At 43.2% G+C, this 24640-nt stretch overlaps 1 protein-coding gene across 1 annotated transcript in view; it reads right to left on the bottom strand.

Annotated features, from left to right (window-relative positions):
• Positions 1–24640, bottom strand: part of REL (REL proto-oncogene, NF-kB subunit) — a 60418-nt gene that overhangs the window by 14490 nt on the left and 21288 nt on the right. Inside the window, exons 3-6 of the mRNA XM_060754620.2 lie at positions 24057–24205; positions 16726–16817; positions 3679–3819; positions 301–405 (exon numbers count right to left, since the gene is read on the bottom strand). Of these exons, the coding sequence (XP_060610603.2) occupies positions 301–405; positions 3679–3819; positions 16726–16817; positions 24057–24205 (487 nt within the window). The remainder of the gene's footprint in view (positions 1–300; positions 406–3678; positions 3820–16725; positions 16818–24056; positions 24206–24640) is intronic.

Genomic DNA, 24640 nt, shown 5'->3' on the forward strand with positions numbered 1-24640 from the left:
CGGGCTGGTTTTGAACTCTGTAGTGATTTAATGCAGCTGGTTACTAACTAGTTGCGGCACACCCCGGCTATTATTATTATTATTGGTGATGTTGAGATCACATGCTAATCAAGAGATTCAGGCAAGGACACCTTGCCATAATTCATGTTCTGGGTGGTGCAGATCCCAGCTTGCTTCATACTGGAGCTGATGGAGTCATTAATGGACTTTCATAGATTCTCAGGTGGGTAACTGACATCTGATGTAGCATTCCTGTCCCACAGGCCACGCAAAAGGAAATCTGGAAGTGGTCATTTTTACCTTTCTGAACTTTGTCGCACAGGAGGAAAATTTCATCTCCACCTTTCACACTTCCACAATTCTTGTTCACCCGGCAGATTCTCAGTTCTGCTGATTTGGGGGCACCTAAGCGGAAAAAGGAAACAACAATTGGTGGAGGGAGAAGGTAAGCTATTACCGTAATACTTTTTCCAAAAATAGAGCAGAAGGGCAGAGAGGAAGGAAGTTCTACAAGGCTCTTTCTTTCTTCAGAGGATGAGTGTCTCCAAAATACACGCAAAACTAGCGAGAAAGGTTGATACACAGAGCATAATAATCCTCACCATTTTGCAAACTCCAAATATTCTCTATTTTGAGTCATAGTCTGGATTTTGGGGAGCTGAAAAGGATGGCTTTAAAAATATTTTTGTAAAGTACAGAAAATTTCCTTTTTTTGTCAGGACACAGAAGCCAACCCTTAGCTAATTGGGAGGGATAGCCAATACTCCAGAGGACAGGAGCAGGATTCAAAACGATCTTGACAGATTAGAGAGATGGGCCAAAACTAACAAAATGAAGTTCAACAGTGACAAATGCAAGATACTCCACTTTGGCAGGAAAAACGAAATGCAAAGATATAGAATGGGGGACGCCTGATTCGAGAGCAGTACGTGTGAAAAAGATCTTGGAGTCCTCGTGGACAACAAGTTAAACATGAGCCAACAATGTGATGTGGCGGCAAAAAAAGCCAATGGGATTTTGGCCTGCATCAATAGGAGCATAGTGTCTAAATCTAGGGAAGTCATGCTACCCCTCTATTCTGCTTTGGTTAGACCACACCTGTAATATTGTGTCCAATTCTGGGCACCACAATTCAAGAGAGATATTGACAAGCTGGAATGTGTCCAGAGGAAAGCGACTAAAATGATAAAAGGTCTGGAGAACAAGCCCTATGAGGAGCGGCTTAAGGAGCTGGGCATGTTTAGCCTGAAGAAGAGAAGGCTGAGAGGGGATATGATAGCCATGTATAAATATGTGAGAGGAAGCCACAGGGAGGAGGGAGCAAGCTTGTTTTCTGCTTCCTTGGAGATTTGGATGCGGAACAATGTCTTCAAACTACAAGAGAGGAGATTCCATCTGAACATGAGGAAGAACTTCCTGACTGTGAGAGCCGTTCAGCAGTGGAACTCTCTGCCCCGGAGTGTGGTGGAGGCTCCTTCTTTGGAAGCCTTTAAACAGAGGCTGGATGGCCATCTGTCAGGGGTGATTTGAATGCAATATTCCTGCTTCTTGGCAGAATGGGGTTGGACTGGATGGCCCTTGAGGTCTCTTCCAACTCTTTGATTCTATGCTTCTAAGTATTATAACAGATGTAAGATACTGTCCAAGACTAATTCCAAAGCAAGCTCACTTACATGTTCATGTTTAACATAATAAACACACGATTCAGTTCTGAGATGTGATGAAACCAGTAAATAGAGCCTTAAATAAATCTCATGGAATATACTGCCCTGGGAATGCTGGGAGCTGTAGTTCAGAAAATAAATGTTTCTAAGGGCTGGAGGAACGGCAAGTCCTATCTACCCAAAAATGGGTGCTTATTTGGACATATTTGGAGTTTCCACACAAGATTTACTCATTGAGTAGTATGAGAAACTAGGCCAGATCTTGAAAAAGTTACCTTTTCTGGGGTGATACTGCCAGAATTCCCCAAAATAGCAATAAGGGATAGTCAAAATTCAGGACATGTAGCACCAACAAGCAGGAAATAGCAAAGTAACAAGCTGATGTTCTCAATTAAAATATTGTTTTCATACTCAACTATCTTTTCTAATCAAAATTAACATATTTTCCCCATACCAAAATTACATGAAATACACATTTTTCTCTTTATGAAGGACTCACACCTGAAGATACAGGATTTTTTGGCATCTTGTACAGTTTATAGAAAAAGAAACTTCTGAAAGAAACTTCTTAGTTCAATAGGAGGAAAGCTTTCTAGCCAAAAACAAGTGACATCCCTTATAATATGAGCCACTTTCCAATCTGATAAGGGACAAGCTTTCCATACCTTAAATAAGAGGCATACTTTATATGATTTCTAGCACATCTACCTAGTGTTTGTCAGAAATATTAAAATTAACTAGGTATTTTTAATTACAAAAAATGTGAGTCAAGCACTGAAAGGGTTAAATGGATGCAATGACTCAGCAAAAGCTGTAGTTCAATATAAGCAGGTGTGCCTGTAGCTTTGTCCCCTCAGTCTGTGAGAGGTCTCTGTGGGAGAAGGGCCTCAGTGTGTTGGTAGGCCTCAGTATGAGAAGGACTCAGTGGTAGTTTGCCTCAGTATTTTATTTATTTATTTCATATATTTATATCCCGCCCTTCTCCCCACAAGGGGGACTCAGCACGGCCTCACATGAGCATCAGAAGATGCCAACAACATAAACATCATAAAAACTACAACTCAAAATATAATCATTTTAAAACATTGTACATATTCAATACAATTTAACAATAAATTAATAGGTTAATGTGCCAGTAAAATCAAGCCAAGCCAGGATAATCCATGTCGCAAAAATCCAAATTTCATTTTCTTATTGCCGCTGGCCCCTAATCAAATGCCTGGCCCGAGAGCCAAGTCTTCAGTTGTTTTCTAAAGGACAGGAGGGAGGTGGGCAACCTGATATCCTTAGGGAGGGAGTTCAACAGACGGGGGGCCACTGCCGAGAAGGCCCTGTCTCTCATCCCCACCAACCGCATTTGCGAGAGTGGTGGGATTGAGAGCAGGGCCTCTCCTGATGATCTTAAGCTTCGTGATGGTTCATAGCAGGAGATATGTTCGAACAGGTAATCTGGGCCAGAACCGTTCATATATGAATGTATATGGAAGGCCTCCTTCTGTGAGATGCCTCAGTGGGAGAAAAGCCTTAGTGTTAGTTTGCCTCAGTCTGTGAAAGTCTTTGTAGAAGAAGGGCCTCTCTCTGTTAGTAGGCCTCATTATGAGTAGGCCTTAGTGTTAGTTTGCCTCAGTGTATGAGTGGCATCTGTTTGAGAGCCTTCAGTATGAGGAGGCCTCAGTGTGAGAAGGCCTCTGTATGAGGAAGGCCTGGTGTAAGAACCTTCAGTGACAGAAGCCCCAGGTTATTTTGTTAATAAGCCCACTCGCCCAACAGCGTTCTTAGTGGATGAAGGATTTTGGTCAAGATGTCATCTTCCAATCTCCCTTGCTCCTTCCTTCCTTCCTGTCACACTTATGTACCTGTACTTATTGGAATGGATTTGCTTCACACAGAATCTTTTGAATGGTATTGCAAATACCATTTGCCTGGGAACAACCTCTAGGATGAATTAGCATGGCCAAGGCATCAGTAGAAATGTTGATATAGGTCACCACAATCTCACTCAGGTATTACTTACGGTTGTCATAAATAGGGTTGGAGATGACTGGAGGAAGAGGTATTGTGCAGTTTCCATGTTTGTCACAAAGTAAAGCTTGAAAGCAAAGCCGGACCACGTTGAGGTCATATTCATCAACAGCCAGCATCTGATCTTCAGATACTATGGAAATAAAAAGAAAGATGCTTGTAAAGAGATTATGTGTCCCATTGAAGATAGGTACAGAATTCAAAAGGACAAAGATAAACTAGAAAACTGGGCTGAAATGAATAAAATGGCATTACATTTTGTCTCTTGGTGTGGTTGGCATAGGACACCGCTTAGAAGAACTGGAGAACAAGAATTTGAAAATGGTAGAGCTTGGGAAAAGGAAGGAGAGATTTCCCATAAACAAAGTTTGAGAAAGTTTTGTTATGGGATCCTTTTCTGAATCAGCACCCCAAATATCCAAACCGAATCTAAAGTTGACCAAAAACTGATTCATAACCCTTTTGGTACTAATGTTGGAGAGGGGTCCTTGGTCAAGGTGTCCCTGCTCAAAGTGGTCCCTGGTCAAAAAAAGGTTGGTAGATACACCCTACATTGCACCGGGATTGTGGCGCAGCTGGCTGAGTGTCAGCTGCATTAAGATCACTCTGACCAAAAGGTCATGAGTTTGAAGCCAGCCCAGGTTGGAGTGGGTTTCCAACCAATAATTGTGTAGCCTGTTGTCGACCTTTGCAACCCGAAAGACAGTTGCATCTGTCAAGTAGGAAAATAAGGTACCACCTTAAAAAGTGTGGGGAGGCTAAATTAACTGATTTATGAGGTCATAAAAAAGACTCCAGCAAAGCATTCCAGCGGGGAAGCATGTGGGGAATGCGGAAAGTGCTTCATCAGTGTCGCAGATGGACGATGAAAGCGACAGCTCCCCTGGCAGCCAGAAAAAGTTAAATAGCCTCTGTGTAAGTCTGTATATGTTTGTATGTCAAAAACTGGCATTGAATGTTTGCCATATAGGTGTACACTGTAATCTGCCCTGAGTCCCCTGCAGGGTGAGAAGGGCGGAATATAAAAGCTGTAAATAAATAAATAATAAATTGGCATCCATCACAACATTATGTAGCAATGCCTCTCAGGCTGGATCTACATTTCGGTGTCGATGGCTGCCACAACACCGCCTGAGCTCTGCGAGTGCAGCATTTTCCCGAATGAAGCAGAGAGTGTTTGAGGACCGGGACATCCGTAGGGATACCAAGGTGCTTGTCTATAAAGCTATTGTCCTCTCAACCCTGCTCTATGCCTGCGAAACGTGGGCTGTCTACAGACGTCACATGCAACTCCTGGAACGATTCCATCAGCGCTGCCTCCGGAAAATCCTGCAAATATCTTGGGAAGACAAGCGGACAAACGTCAGCGTGCTGGAAGAAGCAAAGACCACCAGCACTGAAGCGATGGTCCTCCGCCATCAACTCTGCTGGCCCGACCACGTTGTCCGGATGCCCGACCACCGTCTCCCAAAGCAGTTGCTCTACTTTGAACTTAAGAACGGAAAACGGAATATTGGTGGACAGGAAAAGAGATTTAAAGATGGCCTCAAAGCCAACCTTAAAAACTCTGCCATAGACACTGAGAACTGGGAAGCCCTGGCCCTTGAGCGCTCCAGCTGGAGGTCGGCTGTGACCAGCAGTGCTGCAGAATTCGAGGAGGCACGAGTGGAGAGTGAAAGAGAGAAACGTGCCAGGAGGAAGGCGCGTCAAGCCAACCCTGACCGGAACTGCCTTCCACCTGGAAACCAATGCCTTCACTGTGGGAGAAGATGCGGGTCAAGAATAGGGCTCCACAGCCACCTACAAACCCACAAAAATAGTCATCAAGGAAGACCATCTTACTCGTCCATTGAGGGATCGCCTAAGTATGTAAGTAAGTAAGGATCTACATTGTCCTATAATCCAGATCAATGCAGCTAATCCGCATTCTGAAACTGGGTTATAGATCAGTGTGGATCCTGGCCCAAAGTCTTTAGCAATGAACTAGGTGCATCCCATCATCCAGCATCTGTGGATGACCAACCAATCGTCTTCTCATCCATCAAGATACTCAGCAAGAACCAAGTGTGTACAAATCGTATGGCTTGCAGGAAAAGGAAGCCGCATGAAAGAGTTCTCTGATTAACCTCTTACTCTTTTTAAATGGCCGCACCCACTCTGTCAGGAAAACAAAAAAAGGCAACCACAAGTGTGCTTTAAGACAAAGACCACAGATTTCCTGCCGCTCTAAACACTCTTGACTAAGTCTTTCTGCAAACTCCTTGGGGCAATAATAATAATAATATCCATCAGAACAAATGCAATTAAGGCTAGGATTGGCAAATCAGCTGATGACCCAAAATGCAGACTGTGCAAGGAAGCTGATGAAACCATGGATCATATCCTCAGCTGCTGCAAGAAAATCACACAGACAGACTACAAACAGAGGCACAACTCTGTGGCCCAAATGATTCACTGTCACAAGTACCACGGGCCAGTAGTAAAGAACTGGCGGGATCATAAACCTGCAAAGATAGTGGAAAATGAACGCTCAAAAATACTGTGGGACTTTCAAATCCAGACTGACAAAGTTTTGGAACACAATACGCCAGACATCACGATTGTGGAAAAGAAAAAAGTTTGGATTATTGATGTCTCCATACCAGGTGACAGTCGCACTGAGGAAGAACAACAGGAAAAACTCAGCCTTTATCAGGACCTCAAAATCAAATTGCAAAGGCTCTGGCATAAAATAGAACAGGTGGTCCCAGTGGTCATCGGCACACTGGGTGCCGTGCCAAAAGATCTCAGCTGGCATTTGGAAACAATAAACATTGACAAAATCACAATCTGTCAACTGCAAAAGGCCACCTTACTTGGATCTGCAGACATCATTCGAAAATACATCACACAGTCCTAGACGCTTGGGAAGTGATTTTGTGATTTTGTGATATGAAATCCAGCATATAGATCTCGTTTGCTGTGACATACTGATTTTTTGTGTCAGTAAAATAATAATAATAATAATAATAATAATAATAATAATAATAATGTATTAACTGACTCCCCTTATGGCACAACACAGTTAAAATAAAACAACATAATACAATACTTTCAATAAAAGCATATATTACACAACCTCTGAGGACGCTTGCCATAGATGCAGGCGAAACGTCAGGAGAAAATGCTTCTAGAACATGGCCATATAGCCTGAAAAACCTACAAGAACCTAGTGATTCCATCCATGAAAGCCCTTGACAATACATATATTTATTTGTCGTGTCAGGGCAACCAGTCAATTATATTACATTCCTAACAGAACAAAGCAAACAGACAAAATACAAAATGTGTGAGTTTGGTAGTTGATTAAATGTCCTTTGACCAGTAGCTGGCCACTTGGAGTGCTTCTGGTGTTGCTGCAAGGAGGTCCTCCATTGTGCATGTGGCAGGGCTCAGGTTGCATTGCAGCAGGTGGTCTGTGGTTTGCTCCTCTCCACACTCGCATGTCGTGTACTCCACTTTGTAGCCCCGTTTCTGGAGGTTGGCTCTGCATCTCGTGGTGCCAGAGCGCAGTCTGTTCAGCGCCTTCCAAGTCGCTCAGTCCTGTGTGTGCCCAGGGCGGAGTCTCTCATTTGGTATCAGCCATTGGTTGAGGTTCTGGCTTTGAGCCTGCCACTTTTGGACTCTCGCTTGCTGAGGTGTTCCAGCATGAGACATGAGACATGAGCATGAGACATGAGAGAAGCCTCCTCGCAGGATTGCAAGACATTTGGGCGTCTCCTGGGCAACGTCTTCGTAGACGGCTGATTCTCTCGCCACAGAAGCAACCAGCATGCAAGCAAGCAAGCAAAACAACCAACGGACCTTTTCAGGACCAACCAATACATATATTAAAACATAGCAATAAAAATGTAAAACCAGGCTTCAAAAATGACAAGTCACAGGACCCATGACTTAGGGTGCATCTACACTGTACACTGTATGCAGTCTGACATCACATCACTTGACCTGCCATGGAATCAAGGGAGATATATTCTTACAAGGTTTTCAGCCTTCTGTGCCAAAGAGTGTTAATGGCTCACCAAACTCCAACTCCCACAGTTCCATAGCATTGAGCCCTGGCATTTAAAGTGGTGTCAGAATGCATTAATTCAGCAGTGCAGATGCATCCTTGGTGAACACCTTCCCTGTTACGCCCGCTTTGGTCCTCCCCGTATTCACACCTAGTCATGCATCCCATCCCCAAACCACCCGCTTCAGCCTTTTCGACACCACCCACGTGGACACGGCTCCTTCCATAAGTACAACACCCACGACAACCACAGGCAGCTCACAGGCAGCCCACATTGCACCCACTTACAACACCATGACTCACTACCTGAAGCGATCCACACTGATTCCCCTTTGCTGATTTTAGCCTAATCTTCAATATTTCTCCCCTTTGCATTTAATATTGTTGCCTGTATACAAGTCATTTCTAATTTTAAGCAACTCTAAGGCAAATCTCAAGAGTGAAATTTCAGTCCCAAACAAAATGATAAGCGCCAAGATTCTCCCATTGGTTCTTAATTTTTTTTACTGTTGTTGCCCTTTCTGACTTAGGGCAAATCTCTTCTGGGGTTTTCTTGACAAGATTTGTACATAGGAGGTTTGCATTTGTTTTCCACCGAGACTGAAGCCCCTTTCTACACATCTGAATAAAATCCACACTGAACTGGATTATATGGCAGTGTGGAGTCAGATAATCCAGTTCAAAGCAGACATTGTGGATTTTCTGCCTTGATAGTTAAAGGTTTTCTCCTGACATTAAGTCCAGTCGTGTCCGACTCTAGGGGTTGGTGCTCACGTCTAAACCTATGAGCCAGCGTTGTCCATAGACACTCCCAAGGTCATGTGGCTGGCATGACTGCACAGAGAGCTGCCACCTATTGGCCGGAGCAGTACCTATTGATTTACTGACATTTGCATGTTTTCGAACTGCTAGGTTGGCAGAAGCTGGGGATAACAGCAGGAGCTCATACCGCTCCCAAGATTTGAACCTGTGATTTTTCGGTCAGCAAGTTCAGCAGCTCAGCACTTTAACCCACTGCATCACCAGGGGCTCATTCTGCCTTGATATTCTGGGTTATATGGCTGTGTGGAAGGACCATAAGAGAGTGTGACTTATCCAAGGACACCCAGTGATTCAAACCCTGGTCTCCCAGTATATCTCCCACTATAACCACTATATCACACTGGTTTGCTGCTCCAAACTGAGAAAATCGGATTATGATGAATGGAAATATTGAAGCCTTCCTTTCTTCCTGGACAGCCAATTGTTGGGGGGTGCTTTGATTGCAATTTTCCTGCTTCTTGGCAGTGGGTTGGACTGGATGGCCCAACTCTATGATTCTATGATTCTTTCCTCTTTCTTCTCCCCATTACTTCTTTCTCCCTCCCTTTCTTTATCTTCTTTTTTCCATTCCTTCCTCCCTTCTTGTTCAAGTTCTTGGTGATATGGGCACACCAAATCACCTTGCCTCTCTCCTGAGGAATCTGTACAAGGACCAAGTAGCAACACTAAGAACTGACCATGGAACAACAGACTGGTTCAAGATTGGGAAAGGCGTACGGCAGGGTTGTATACTCTCCCCCAATGTATTCAACTTGTATGCAGAACACATCATGCAATGTGCGGGGCTTGATGAATGCAAGGCTGATGATAGAAGATTAGTTGGGACAGTCCCTTATAAATCAGGGCAACGAAAGGAAGGAAGGGAGATTGAAGGAAGGGGGAAGGGAAGAAAGAAAAAAGAAGGAGGGAAGGAGGGGAGAAAATAAAAAGGAGAGGAGGAGAGAAGAAAGGATGGATGGATGGATGGAAGGAAGGAAGGAAGAGGGAAAGTAAAAAGGAGGGAAGGAGAGAAGGAAGGAGTGTGGGAAGGAGAGAAGAAAAAAAGGAAGGAAGGAAGGAAGGAAGGAAGGAAGGAAGGAAGAAAAGAAAGAAAGAAAGAAAGAAAGAAAGAAAAAAGTAAAAAGGAGGGAAGGAGAGAAGGAAGGAGTGTGGGGGGGGGAAGGAAGGAAGGAAGAGGGAAGAAAGTAAAAAGAAGGAATGAAGAAAAGAAAGAGAAAGAAAGAAAGAAAGAAAGAAAGAAAGAAAGAAAGAAAGAAAGAAAGAGGGAAGAAAGTAAAAGGGGGAAGGAGAGAAGGAAGGAAGGAGGGAAGGAAGGAAAAAGTAAAGAAGGAGAAGGAGGAAAGAGGGAAGGAAAAAGGGAGGGAGGGAGGGAGGGAGGAAGGAGAGAAGGAAGGAAGGAAGGAAGGAAGGAAGGAAGGAAGGAAGGAAGGAAGGAAAAAAATAAAAAGGAGGGAAGGAGGGAAGGAGAGAAGGAAGGAAGGAGTAAGTAAGTAAAAAGGGGGAAGGAAGGAGGGAAAGAGAGAAGAAAAAAAGAAAGGAACAAAGGAAGAGGGGAAAAAGTAAAAAGAAGAAAGGAAGGAAGGAGAGAAGAAAGAGAGAGAGAAAGAAAGAAGGGAAGAAATATGGAAGAAATGAAAAAGGAGGGATGGAGGAAAGGAGAAAAGAAAGAAAGAAAGAAAGAAAGAAAGGAAAAGGGGAAAGAAAGGAAGGAAAGGAGGGAAGGAGGGAAGGGAAAAAGAAGGGGAAAATGTATGATGGGAGGGAATGAAAGAAAGACAAAGAGGGGAGGAGAAAAGAAGAGAAAAGGGAGCGAAACCTCTTGAAAGGCACACATTGAAACCAACCCCTTCTACACCTCTCTTTCTAAATGTATATGTTTTGTTATGTGTCTGCAAAGGCATGGCTACCCTTGAAAGCTGTATCCTGTCACTTCTAAGCCTGTGTTTCTCCAGTGATGTCATGAAGCATGGCTGAGCCCACAGAGAAGAGAGTTTCCTTCTCGTGGCCGCAGCCTCCCCGTGACGCCTGGGTTTCGGTGGAACGCTCACATTGTGTGAGCATCACAGCGGTACGACTTTCACAAGGAGATGTGGTGGTTTATGACATCTCGATATGGTTACAAGTGTAACATTTCGCATTCAACCTTTAAAATACACACACACACATCCAAACACACACACTCTTTTCTTTTGGCTAAAAGAGCCAGCTTGGAGTAGGGGATTGAATATTGCTTTAGGGATTTTGGGAGACTTGGTGCATCTACTGTACCCTGAGTACTGTACTGTAGAGTGAATGCAGCTTGGCACGACTTTAATTAGTATGCCTCAAAGAAAGCATGTGAATTGTAGATATAAGACTTTCTCTGAGTATTGTAGCTAACTGCACTACAACTCCCAAAATCCCATAGCAGAACAGAGTGAGACTATGATTTCCCTCAATCTAGACCAGTGTTTCTCAACCTGGGGGTTGGGACCCCTGGAGGGATCGCAAGGGGGTGTCAGAGGGGTCACCAAAGACCACAAGAAAACACAGTATTTTCTGTTGGTCATGGAGGTTCTGTGTGGGAAGTTTGGCCCAATTCAATCGTTGCCAGGGTTCAGAATGCTCTTTGATTGTAGGTGAATTATAAAGCCCAGCAACTACAACTTCCAAATGTCAAGGTCTATTTTCCCCAAACCCCACTAGTGTTTACATGTGGGCATATTGAGAATTCGTGCCAAGTTTGGTCCAGATCCATCATTGTTTGAGTCCATAGTGCTTTCTGGATGTAGGTGAACTACAACCCCCAAAACTCAAGGTCAATGCCCACCAAACCCTTCCAGTATTTTTTCTTGGTCATGGGAGTTCTGTGTGCCAAGTTTGATTCAATTCCATCGTCAGTGGAGTTCAGAATGCTCTTTGATTTTAGGTTAACTATAAATCCCAGCAACTACAACTCCCACAGGACAAAATCAATACCCTCCCCCAATCCCATCAGTATTTAAATTTGGGTGTTTTGGGTCTTTGTGCCAAATTTGGTCCAGTGTATGAAAATACATCCTGCATATCAGATATTTACATTACTATTCATAACAGCAGCAAAATGACAAGTTATGAAGTAACCATAAAATTAGCAATGAAACTAATTTTATGGTTGGGGGTCACCATAACATGTGGAGGCGTATTAAGGGGTTGTGGCATTAGGAAGGTTGAGAACCACTGATCTAGATACTATACTGCAATTGATGCTGTTTGGAATCTCATTGAGTTTTTAGATGTCGCATCATTAAAGAAATCTTATTGGTCAATCTGACGATATTCTCAGCATTTGGGTCTCCTCTTATAGAGATAAGGATAGGCATAAGTAATAATAATGAAAATGATAATGTGCCTGTGCTGCTGCAGTTGTTGTTGTTGTTGTTGTTGTTGTTGTTGTTGTTATGTGCCTTCAAATCATTTATGTTATGGTGACCCTAAGGAAAACTATCATGACGATTTCTGAGCAAGAAGGAGTTTGCCTTTGCTTTCCTCTGAGGCTGAGACAGTGTGACTTGCCCAAGGTCATGTAGTGGGCTTCCATGGCTGAGTGGGGATCTGGTCTACAGAGCTGGTCGACAGAGTCACAGTCCAACACTCGAATCACTGCTGTACACTGGCTCTCAGACTGCAGAAGTAAAGTATTCCTCATTGCAAGACTCTGTTGTTATCCTAAATAAGTGTTTCTCAACCTTCCTAATGTTCCGACCCCTTAATATAGTTCCTCGTATTGTGGTGACCCCCAACCATAACATTATTTTTGTTGCTACTTCCTAACTGTAATGTTGCTACTGTTATGAATTGTAATGTAAATATCTGATATGCAGGATGTATTTTCATTAACTGAACCACATTTGGCACAAATACCCAATACGCCTAAATTTGAATACTGGTGGGGCTGGGGGGATTGATTTTGTCATTTGGGAGTTGTCGTTGCTGGGAATTATAGTTCACCTACAATCAAAGAGCATTCTGAACAATGAAATTGAACCAAACTTGGCACACAGAACTCCCATGACCAACAGAAAATACTGGAAGGGTTTGGTGGTCATTGACCTTGAGTTCTGGAGTTGTAGTTCACCTACATCCAGATAGCCCTGTGGACTCAAACAAGGGTAGATCGGAACCAAACTTGGCGCAAATACTCAATATGCCCAAATGTGAACACTGGTGGAGTTTAAGGAAAATAGACCTTGACATTTGGGACTTGTAGTTGTTGGGATTTATAGTTCACTTATAATCAAAGAGCACTCTAAACCCCACCAACGATAGAATTGGGCCAAACTTCCCAGACAGAACCCCCATGACCAACATAAAATACTGTGTTTTCTGATGGTCTTTGGTGATCCCTCTGACTCCCTCTTGTGACCCACCCAGGGATTCCAACCCCTAGGTTGAGGAATGTTGCCCTAAACAATAACAACAACAACAACAATAATGTGTAAGAAATCTGATGAAACAATTGATCATATCCTCAGCTGCTGCAAGAAAATCGCACAGATGGACTACAAATAGAGGCACAACTCTGTGGCCCAAATGATTCACTGGAATTTATGTCACAAGTACTACATGCCAGCATTAAAGAACTGGTGGGATCATAAACCTGCAAAGGTAGTGGAAAACGAACATGCAAAAATACTGTGGAACTTTTGAATCCAGACTGACAAATTATTTATTATTTATTTCGCGCATTTCTACCCCGCCCTTCTCAACCCCCGAGGGGGGACTCAGGGCGGCTTACAAAGGCACAATTCGATGCCAGCATAAACATAGCAATGGATAAAACATGTAAACAGCAATTATAACAATTAAAACAGTCAGTATATACATCAAAATCAATAAAAACAATTTCGTGCTCAGCGTTCGCCATCTTGGAGTTCGTAAATTCATTCCACATTGTCAAGTACTATTGATTCTGGTCGTCATTGTCCTTATCTAACCGCCAGATTGCCCAAAAGCCTGGTCCCACAACCATGTTTTTAATTTCCTTCTGAAAGAGAGGAGGGATGTCGATGACCTAATTTCCCCGGGGAGTGAATTCCACAGGCGAGGTGTATTGTGTTCCCCCTATCTACCTGAGGGGACTCAGAGCAGATTCCACCATATATACAGACACAGGCAAACATTCAACGTCTTTGAAACACAATGAAACAGAAATACACAGACAAAGGCAAAGACTAGCAACAACAACCTAACTTTCAGGGTTGTTAGAAACAGAACCATAAAGTTGGAAGAAAGATCACAACAGGATCCTATGGTGTGACACAGCTGGCCGAACCAACTTTATCAATCCTCCTAGGAGGAAATAATTTCCCTCTTCCCTCAAGAGCCTTCTCCATGCCCTCAAAATCCAGATGATTGGGGAAACCCCATTCTCAAGTGGTGCAGAAAGCTGCGTGCGGAGGAAGGAGAAAGCCTTGTTGTTCTTTGTTCTTCTTCCTTGGGACTTTCCTAACAGACTCTGCTAACACACACTCACCAGCAGTTTTTGGCACGAAAATGATTGTGTGCCCAATGCTGACCATTTCCTTACCATAACGATATGGGGCATAGAACTGGACAAGCACCTTGTGCACTCAAAGATTCTATGCAAATGTTAAGAATTATTGCTGTTATTTCATAGGAATAAATATAAGACCTTTTCTGCCTTTAAAAATACTATAGATTAAATATAAACATGGAGTAAAGATCAGTCAATGTAGCCGTTTTTCTTTCTGCATTCTGCATTTTATGGTTGTTTTAGACTTCCTATCATTCACTTGAGATTTTTTGGTACACACACCATTATGAATCCAAAAAGAATAGATGCAAAAATCTATATTTCTCAGGAAGCTGAATACTATATCCAATGCCCTGTTTTCTCTTTCCTTCCATGGACTTGCAACAAATAAAAAGATATGAAAGTTGAGGAACTAAACATCACCATTTTGGGACTACAGTTGCCAGAATTCCTTACCCAGGATACCCAGTGGCTGAGATTTCTGGGAACTGTAATAGAAAAGAGTAACTTGTACAAGTTCTGCCTCAAGCCACAACATCTTCATCTAAACCAGTGGCTCCCAATCTTTTTTTGACCAGGGACCACTTTGGCCAGAGACTACTCTCCAACATTAGTACCAAAAGAGTTACAAATCAGTTTTTAGATTCGGTTTGGTTATTTGGAGTCCTGATTTGGAAAATTGCATTGGATAGATCACATCAGCTCTAATTTCTGAACATATGCTATCCAGTAGTCGCCATCTGCTAGCCCATAGAAAACCGTATTTAATAAGCTTCGGCACCATAAGAAGGGTTTTGCAAAACCAGTTGCTTTCGTTGCAACAGTGTAGTAACAGTGAGGCTGCAGACTACAATTTAGTTCTTGCAGACCACTGATGGTCCACGGAGCACAGGTTGGGACCCACTGATCGAAAAAAATACCCATGTCCTCCCCTAATCCTTACTTTGTTGCTTCTTTTCCACACCTAAGAAGTTAAGATATTTGGACCTAGCAGACAGCAAATGTGTGATTGCACCTATGAGTCAATGACAGAGGGCTAGTAGCATGATCTAAAACCCTGCCCACGCAACACATGCCAAGTGGGTGGCATGATGCCATATGTGTAAACTAACTCCCCATCACATGAGAAGCTCAAATGTTTCATGCAACCCTCACATAGTAACACTTTGGTTGAGTCAAGCCAATGGTCCACCAATAAAGACAAGCAGCAGCAGTTCTCTAAGGCCTTTTCTTGAGTGTAGCTGAAAATCACTGGTATTTCCTGGTGGTCTCTCATACATCTACAACAATGGTTCTCAACCTGTGGGTCCTCGTGTGTTTTGGCCTACAACTCCCTGAAATCCCAGCCAGTTTTCCAGCTGTTAGGATTTCTGGGAGTTGAAGACCAAAATGTCTGGGGACCCACAGGTTGAGAACCACCGATCTACAGTATTAATAGGTTCTCCTTTTCTCAGCAACGTAAGGGGTAGAGGACCACCACTAAAGTGAAGAAAATCCCTAGGTCCTCCAATGCCATGCTACTGAATATTGTGCTGGAGGAAAAGATTCCATAGATGGAACATATTATTCAAATTCACATATACACTGTTTTCTCGGTACTTCACAGTTCGCTTATTGTGGACTCACTGTCTCGGGGAAATACTGTATAGCTGCTCCCCATTCCTTCCTTCCCAGGCTGGGTGCCCAAGGTGCCTCCGAAGCAAGGAGCAGTGGAGTTGGCGAGGAGGAGAAGGCCACCGCCGAGTGGGCGTAGCGTTGTTACCTCGCCTTGGAGGCCCCTTGGGCACCCAGCTTGGCGAGGAAGGGGCCTTCGAGGTGGAGAGCCATGGAGGCAGCGAGAAGGAGGCCGCCACCGACAAGGGCCTCAGTGGTAGTGTCCTCCTCCTCACCACCTCCGCTGCTCCCCGCTCTTTCCTTGCCTGGCTGGGAGCCAGGCTTGGGCACCCAGCCTGGCGAGGAAGGGACCTCCAAGGCAGGGAGCAGTGGAGGCAGCAAGGAGGAGGACACCACCGCTGAAGAGGGCTTCGACGGCGGCGTCCTCCTCCTTGCCAACTCCACTGCTCCCCGCTCCTTCCTCAGCAGGCTGGTGCCAGGCTTGGGTGCCCAACCTGGCAAGGAAGGGACCTCCGAGGCAGGAAGCAGCAGAAGTGGCGAGGAGGAGGCAACAAAGTAGGGACAGAGTGTCCCTACTTCGTGGATTTTCACTTATTGCGCGTGGTCATGGAATGGAAACCCCCGATAAGTGAGGGAACACTGTAATCAAATCTACAAAAGTTATACCTACAAAAGAAGACGGTTTAACTTGTGTGGATGTGATTGCGAATCTGATTAAAATGTTCTCTTTAAACATCTCTAGGTCCTCCAGCATGATTATGGTCATCACTTACAAAGGTAGAGAGCCAACACCACCGACATGCTTCCCTAAACATACCAAATTGTGTCCAATGTTCAAAGCTGAACAAGTCTGGTCTGAACTAGTTCTGTGCCTAACAATGCAGCAAATGTCACATCAGGTTCATCAGTTCTGTGAAACAAGACCCACGTTAACTCACCAGCTCAGTATTCTCTCTCCCAAAACTCTTACTTATGATCATGTCCATTATAGAAGTATCTTAGCTGTTCGAAGCAACTGATCGACTGTGATTACTTACCACCGAAAGGGTTGATTTTCTTTGTCATTCGCAAGAGGATGGATTCCTTGAGCTCTCTCTTCTTCACGCACTGGATGCCCAGGTTCTGAAAACTGGAGAAAATATAATTATCTATTAGTGGCTTCACAAACCAATCAATCATTGCCACAATTGGTGCAAAACTAAATTCTGGCTGGAATTTTAAAACTCTAAACTGGAGCTTTCCAAACTGTGTGTTGCATTAACGTAATGAGGAATCTCTAATGTCCCTTCTAATCCACATTATCAAAGTAGATAATGAACATTGTCTGCTTTGAACTGGATTATTTGAGTCTACATGGTCATATAATCCAGTTCAAATCTGGATTTTATATGAAAGAGTAGAAGGGGCCTAAGTCTATGTGAAATGCACAATGAACCTATACTTTAAAATATAAATGAAATGTTTCCATGCAATCTGTTGTGTACCACCACCTATGTATTTCGTTATTACACTTGATGGATGTGTCATCCTCATCTTTATAGGCTTTGGTGAATCTACACTGTAGGATGAATGTACTTTGAATCACGTCAGTTGTAATTTGGTGAATAGCCAGCACTCTTTGGTAGACAAGGCTAAAGACCTTGCAAAACTACAACTCCCAGGATTCCAATACATTGAGCCATGACAGTTGAAGTGGTATCAAAATGCATTCATTTTACAGAGCAGATGCACCCTTAGACTTGGAGAAGCATCCATTTAGGAACTAGATCACAATTTCTCATGGAATTTGTTTGTCTTTCAGTTGAGGAGGCAAAAAACCAGCAACAGTGATCTGTTTGCATCTGTCTTCGTGCCGTAGCAGAAGAGCCACAAATGTGTGTGAGAGCTTCCACAACTCTTCCTGTGACTCACGGGTCTGTGACTCATGGGCGTTGCTCTTGCAAAGTCGCTGGAGGCTAACATGGACGCCGTCCTTGAGGCTGCCCCTGACTCAGCACCTCCTCTCCAAACAAAAGACAATTTTGTATGACTTGAGGACAGATGTGAACTTCTTGGTCTTTGGGGTGATGAAGCCATTTTGACTTTGAGTGCATCTACGCTGTAGAATTAATGCAGTTTGACATCACTTTACCTGCTATGGCTCAGTGCTATGAAATCCTGGGAGCTGTGATTTTATAAGGTCTTTAGCCTTTTCTGGCAAAGAGTAATGTTGGATCAACCAAACGACAAATCCCAAGATATCACGGCACTGTGCAATGGCGTTTGAAGCAGTTTCAACCTGCAGTGCTATCCAAGGTGCTGAATCTTAGATAGGGTTCATCCTCTTCTTTAAAGTTCAGACAAAAACACAGAGCAGAATACATCCTACGGCACTGACATGGAAACCGTCAGCTTCCATTGCCGAAGACGAAAGGCCGAAGCCTGCAACAATTAAATTCTTTTCAACTGCTGGGAAAGTTACATTTCTTTTTAAAGCAATGACTTCTGTAAGCCACCTTGAATTCCAAACAGAAAAAAGGTGGGATATTATTATTATTATTATTATTATTATTATTATTATTATTATTTCTTTAATACTCAACAAGAGTAGTACAAAGCAAACAAGGTCACTATGCTGGTTTTTATATTGGATCACACGTCGGACACTTCCCAAGTGTCTAGGACTATGTCATGTATCAGTGAATAATACGTGCAGATTTGAGGAGGGTGGCCTTTTGCAGCTGACAGATGGTAATTTTGTCAGCGCTGATTGTTTTCAAGTGCTGGCCAAGGTCCTTAGGCACTGCATCCAATGCGCTGATCACCAGTGGGACCATGTTTACTGGCTTGTGCCAGAGTATTTGAAGTTTGATCTTTAAATCTTCATATCATATAAACTTTTATTGTTTACTAGCCATCCCTTGGCATGCATGGCTATAGCACAGTCTGTTTATATGTTTTTTGTGTGTGTATATATGTGGTTGTGAGCATGCGTTGTAATGTATATTTTATTTTTTGGCTTTTTAAGTCCCTTCCACAGTATTTTTCAGTGTTTTTATGAGTGATAGTCACTCTTTGGTCTGTTAGGGGTGTAGTGTCCAAATTTGGTGTTAATTTGTCCAGTGGCTTTTGAGTTATGTTAATTCCACCAACAAACAAACATTACATTTTTATTTATATAGATTATTGTGTAAGCTTTTATTTATCTACTAGCTACCCCCTGCCACATGTTGCTGTGGCCCAGTCTGTGTATATGTGTTGTGTGTGTGTATATATATGTGTATATGTTTGTGTATATGTGTATATGCGTGTGTTTGTATATATATATATGTGGTTTTGTGCATGCATTGTAATGTATTTTTTGTTTTTTTAAGTCTCGTCTGCTGTGTTTTGCAGTATTTTTATGAGTGATGGTCACTCATTGGCCTGATAAGTGTATTGTGTCCAAATTTGGTCTCAATTTGCCCATTGGTTTTTGTGTTACATTAATCCCACAAACGAACATTACATTTTTATTTATATAGATGATGATGATGATGATGACCCTACTATATCCTTCCCTTGCAAGCTTAACCACTAATGATGATGATGATGTTGGAAAAGACCATATAAAGGGCACACAATTCTACTTTCCGTAAACACACAAATAATAACAAAAACAACAATGATGCAATTTATTTGAAAGTGACCATAGGGTAGTAATTAGAGTGTTGGGTTATGGGTGCATCTACAATGTTGAATGAATGTGGTTTGACACCACTTTAAGTTTCATGGCTCTATGTTACTGAATCATGGGAATTACAGTTTTACAAGGTCCTTAATGGAGAGAAAAGTTAAGCCATGCTTCGAACGCTTGCTCCTTGCTCCAAATTGCACCAGCTCAAAAACATCCTCAAAAATCAAGGTGGCCAACTTGTTTCCTATCAGCCCTTGCCAGTATAATCAGCAGGGAAGCATGATGGGAGTTGCAGTCCAACAACACCAGCAGATTCTCGTATCTTCCATTCCTAGCAGATGCAAGTGCTAACCGACTCATTAAGGGTGTTTCCATGTAATGTGTAATTGTGCCCACAAAAACCACACAAAAAAGTAATGTGGTAGGAGTTGGGTGTACAATTAGCCAGATAGATATCGTTGCCTCAAGCAGTTGATTCTGGCACGGAAGAGCAAATACAGCTAATGATCTGAATTGGGAATTGTATTGACTGGTCAAAAGCAAAGGTATTGTTGAAGGCTTTCATGGCTGGAATCACTGGGTTGTTGTAAGTTTTTTGGGCTATATGGCCATGTTGCAGAAGCACTCTTTTCTGACGTTTTGCCTGCATCTATGGCAAGCATCTTCACATCCTCTGAAGATGCTTGCCATAGATGCAGGCAAAACGTCAGAAGGGAATGCTTCTACAACATGGCCATATAGCCTAAAAAACCTACAACAGTCCAGACCACACCTGGAATATTGTGTCCAATTCTGGGAACCACAATTGCAGAGAGATATTGACAAGCTGGAATGTGTCCAGAGGAGGGCGACTAAAATGATCAAGGGTCTGGAGAACAAGCCCTATGAGGAGCGGCTTAAGGAGCTGGGCATGTTTAGCCTAAAGAAGAGAAGGCTGAGAGGAGATATGATAGCCATGTATAAATATGTGAGGGGAAGCCACAGGGAGGAGGGAGCAAGCTTGTTTTCTGCTTCTTTGGAGACTAGGACGTGAAACAATGGCTTCAAACTACAAGAAAGGAGATTCCATCTTAATATGAGGAAGAACTTCCTGACTGTGAGGGCCGTTCAGCAGTGGAACTCTCTGCCCCGGAGTGTGGTGGAGGCTCCTTCTTTGGAAGCTTTTAAACAGAGGTTGGATGGCCATCTGTCAGGGGTGATTTGAATGTAATATTCCTGCTTCTTGGCGGAATGGGGTTGGACTGGATGGCCCATGAGGTCTCTTCCAACTCTTTGATTCTATCATTCTAAGGCTAAAGACATCGAACTATAGCTCCCAGATTCCATAGCATTAAAGTGGTATCGAACTGCATTAACTCAACAGTCTGAACATTGCATCCCTATAGATATTGACTCCACTTACACAAGCCCCAGTAATAAACAGGTATCCCGAAAGGCTACAGACCTTGTAAAACTATAGCTTCCACAACTCCACAGAATTGAGCCATGGCAGTTAAAGTGGTATGAAAACTGCATTAATTTTACAATGCAAAAAGTTGGTCTCTTCCAACTCTTTGATTCTATGATTCTAAGGCTAAAGACATCAAACTATAGCTCCCAGATTCCATAGATTTAAAGTGGCATTGAACTGCATTAACTCAACAGTCTGAACAATGCACCCCTATAGATACCAACTCCACTTACACAAGCCCCAGTAATAAACAGGTATCCCAAAAGGCTATAGACCTTGTAAAACTATAGCTCCTACCACTCCATAGAATTGATCCATAGCAGTTAAAGTGGTATGAAAACTGCATTCATTTTACAATGCAAATACACATCTAGATATTGTGATTTCATGCTAAAAAAAAGTCCCCAAATCATATGCGTTTACTATGCTAACACACACCACACACACATACAAAACGATGCAGGTTGTTCATATGGTTGTTCAGGCTTCCCACAGAAAGGGAACCACGTGATCAAGAGGGAAAGGGTTGTTTTTCTACACCAGCTTCCGGATCTCTTCAAGTTCGAGAGATTCAATGGCAAGCGACTGTCCTGAATTTGCATGTGATGGTATCAGGTCACAAGGCAGCCTGGAGAGGGGTTCTCCCCACCTACCTCCAGCAACCTGATTCTTTCCCGCATGGAAAACCCATGACATCAGCCCCAGCGCGGGGAGGATGTGAAATAGGAAGTTGAAGACCAGATCATGCTCTGCAATGTGAGAAAGTGGAGCACGTTGCGACAGAAGCCTTGCCCTGGCTCGGTTGGGTGCATCTACACTGTCGAATTAATGCAGCTTGGCACTGCCATGGCTCACGATATGGAAGCCTGGGTCTGTCATTTTACAAGGCTTTCTCTGCCTCACAAAACTACAAGTCCCAGCACTGCATAGCATTGAGCCAAGGCAATTAAAGTGGTGTCAAACTGGTGTCAACTTCAAAACTATACAGTAGAAAATGGACGAATTTTGGCCCTTTGAGTGTTTTGGACTTCAACTCTCACAATTCCTAACAGATTTGCACCAAGACGTGACACTTTGCCGCACAACCAGATCATGTGCCAACCAGATGGATGGCTTTCAACACACCAAGCATTGTTTGCTCAGAATGAAAGGCTCATCACACGCATCCAAAAGCCCACACGCTCATTCTCCAAAGATCTGCAGGTTGCCCAACTGACACCTGCTGACAATCCCACGATTAAATTACAAAGAAGAGAGGAAATGGTTCTACCTTATTCGCATAAACGTAGGAACAGATTAGGATATAAGGCAATAATAATAATAATAATAATAATAATAATAATAATAATAGTAATGAGGTGGGACAGAGGACAAATGAAGCTTGCAGGCTGTAGACATCTTCCACATTGCCAATGGAAACTGTCCCAGGGTTCACCGACACCAGACATAGTGAAACTTCAGCCCTCCGGGTGTTTTGGACTTCAGCTCCCATAATTCCTAACAGTGGCTGTTAGGAATTATGGGAGTTGAAGTCCAAAACATCTGGAGGGCCAAAGTTTCACTATGTCTGGTGTCGATGAACCCTGGGACAGTTTCCATTGGACAGTTTCCATCTACAAAGTGCATTTGACAGCACTTTAACTGCCATGGTTCAACACAAATATAGTTGTAGTTGAATGTATTGTCGAAGGTAGAGATATTGACAAGCTGGAATGTGTCCAGAGGAGAGCGACTAAAATGATAAAGGGTCTGGAGAACAAGCCCTATGAGGAGCGGCTTAAGGAGCTGGGCATGTTTAGCCTGAAGAAGAGACGGCTGAGAGGGGATATGACAGCCATGTATAAATATGTGAGAGGAAGCCACAGGGAGGAGGGAGCAAGCTTGTTTTCTGCTTCCCTGGAGACTAGGACGCGGAGCAATGGCTTCAAACTACAAGAAAGGAGATTCCATCTGAACATGAGGAAGAACTTCCTGACTGTGAGAGCCATTCAGCAGTGGAACTCTCTGCCCCGGAGTGTGGTAGAGGCTCCTTCTTTGGAAGCTTTTAAACAGAGGCTGGATGGCCATCTGTCAGGGGTGATTTGAATGCAATATTCCTGCTTCTTGGCAGGGGGTTGGACTCGATGGCCCATGAGGTCTCTTCCAACTCTTTGATTCTATGACATGCAGAGCAGAGAGAGGAATCTTAGGGCGAGTTGAATACGTAAATTCATTTACATTTTCCTCATTGGTCATCTTTGGTTTTTTTTTTTTTTGTAATCTTTGGTAAGTTTTCCTTGAAAGGCATGCTCTTTCAAGCTGTGGTTGATGCTTATTGAATAGCACCATAAGGGACTGTCCCTTGTAACATGACCAAGACCAGCCGATAACTCAGGTCTTCACCCCTAAATGTCAAGGTCTGAGACAGTACAATGGAAACTACAAAGGAAACAACAGTAGTCAAGGACAAGGTCTTAATCTGTCCAATACCAAGATACTGATAGAGACATACGTTTAAGGAATGGAGCCTATATTCAAATGCTACTTCTTTCCACACATCATGAATGGACGTATGGGGGAGAGGAGGAAAAAGGTTTATCATCTCTCTGATGCAGTCTTATCATTACAACCACCACCACCAATTACTTTTCTAGCTAGCTATTTACTTCTCATGCCACATTGTCCGGATGCCTGACCATCATCTCCCAAAGCTGTTGCTCTACTCTGAACTCAAGAATGGAAATGCAATGTTGGCGAGCAGAAGAGATTTAAAGATGGGCTCAAAGCCAACCTTAAAAACTCTGGCATAGACACTGAGAACTGGGAAGCCTTGGCCCGTGAACGCTCCAGCTGGATGTCAGCTGTGACCAGCAGTGCTGTAGAATTTGAAGAGGCACGAATGGAGGGCGAAAGAGAGAAATGTGCCAAGAGGAAGGTGCGTCAAGCCAACCTTGACCGGGTTCACCTTCCACCTGGAAACCAATGCCCTCACTGCGGGAGAAGATGCAGATCAAGAATAGGGCTCCATAATCACCTACGGACCCACCCTGGAAGATCATCCTACTCGGACAACGAGGGATGACCTAAGTAAAGTAAAATCTCATGCTTTCCTCAGAAATGAGACTTTAGTAGTATGCAAGGACGGACAAGACTTCAAGGGCTGAACCGTTTACCAGTATAACCTGCAACTTTAACCTGAAAAACATCTAAAATGTTCACGGTGAACTCCAACAAAACACTATGACCTCTGACTTCAACCAAACAGAGTAACATCTGCTACTTACATCAGCACTCTGCGTTCTGGACCGAATTCGGCTTCGTAGTAACCATTTTCACAGTCTTTTCCAACAAGCCGGTGGGGATGAGGCCGGTATGGCTCGGTCTTGGTTACCAATGTGATCCTGATTTTTATTTTTCCTACATAGTTCAAAATCTGCAAAGGGTTGGGGAGGGAAAAAAGACAAAGAGAGTCAGTATCATCAGCATCTTCTAGCTAGAAAATGAATCATATCATCAAATTCCAGATGCAGAAGACAGGTTTCACATGCAAAATATACCTGGATAATACAGAGCTGCAAAAGACTCCAGGCTCTACTAAATTGGGTGGACAAATGGTCCAACTTGGTATAAAACAGCTTCCAGATACTGCCCCTGGACCTAAATGCACCTTTAACTTGCATAAGCAGATGAAATTACATTTTAACAATTGATTTGACCAGTGGTGACTTGTGATTTTGGTATCACTGGGATGCAATTAAGGTTTCAGTCTGAATTCAAAGGAGCTCTCCAAGGTCCTGCACTCTAAATAGGATCAGCACCCATATTATCACCATTCAAGTTCATCACCTAACATTCATCACCACCATCC

Source organism: Anolis sagrei, chromosome 1 (assembly GCF_037176765.1).
Source record: "Anolis sagrei isolate rAnoSag1 chromosome 1, rAnoSag1.mat, whole genome shotgun sequence".
NCBI lineage: Eukaryota > Metazoa > Chordata > Lepidosauria > Squamata > Dactyloidae > Anolis > Anolis sagrei.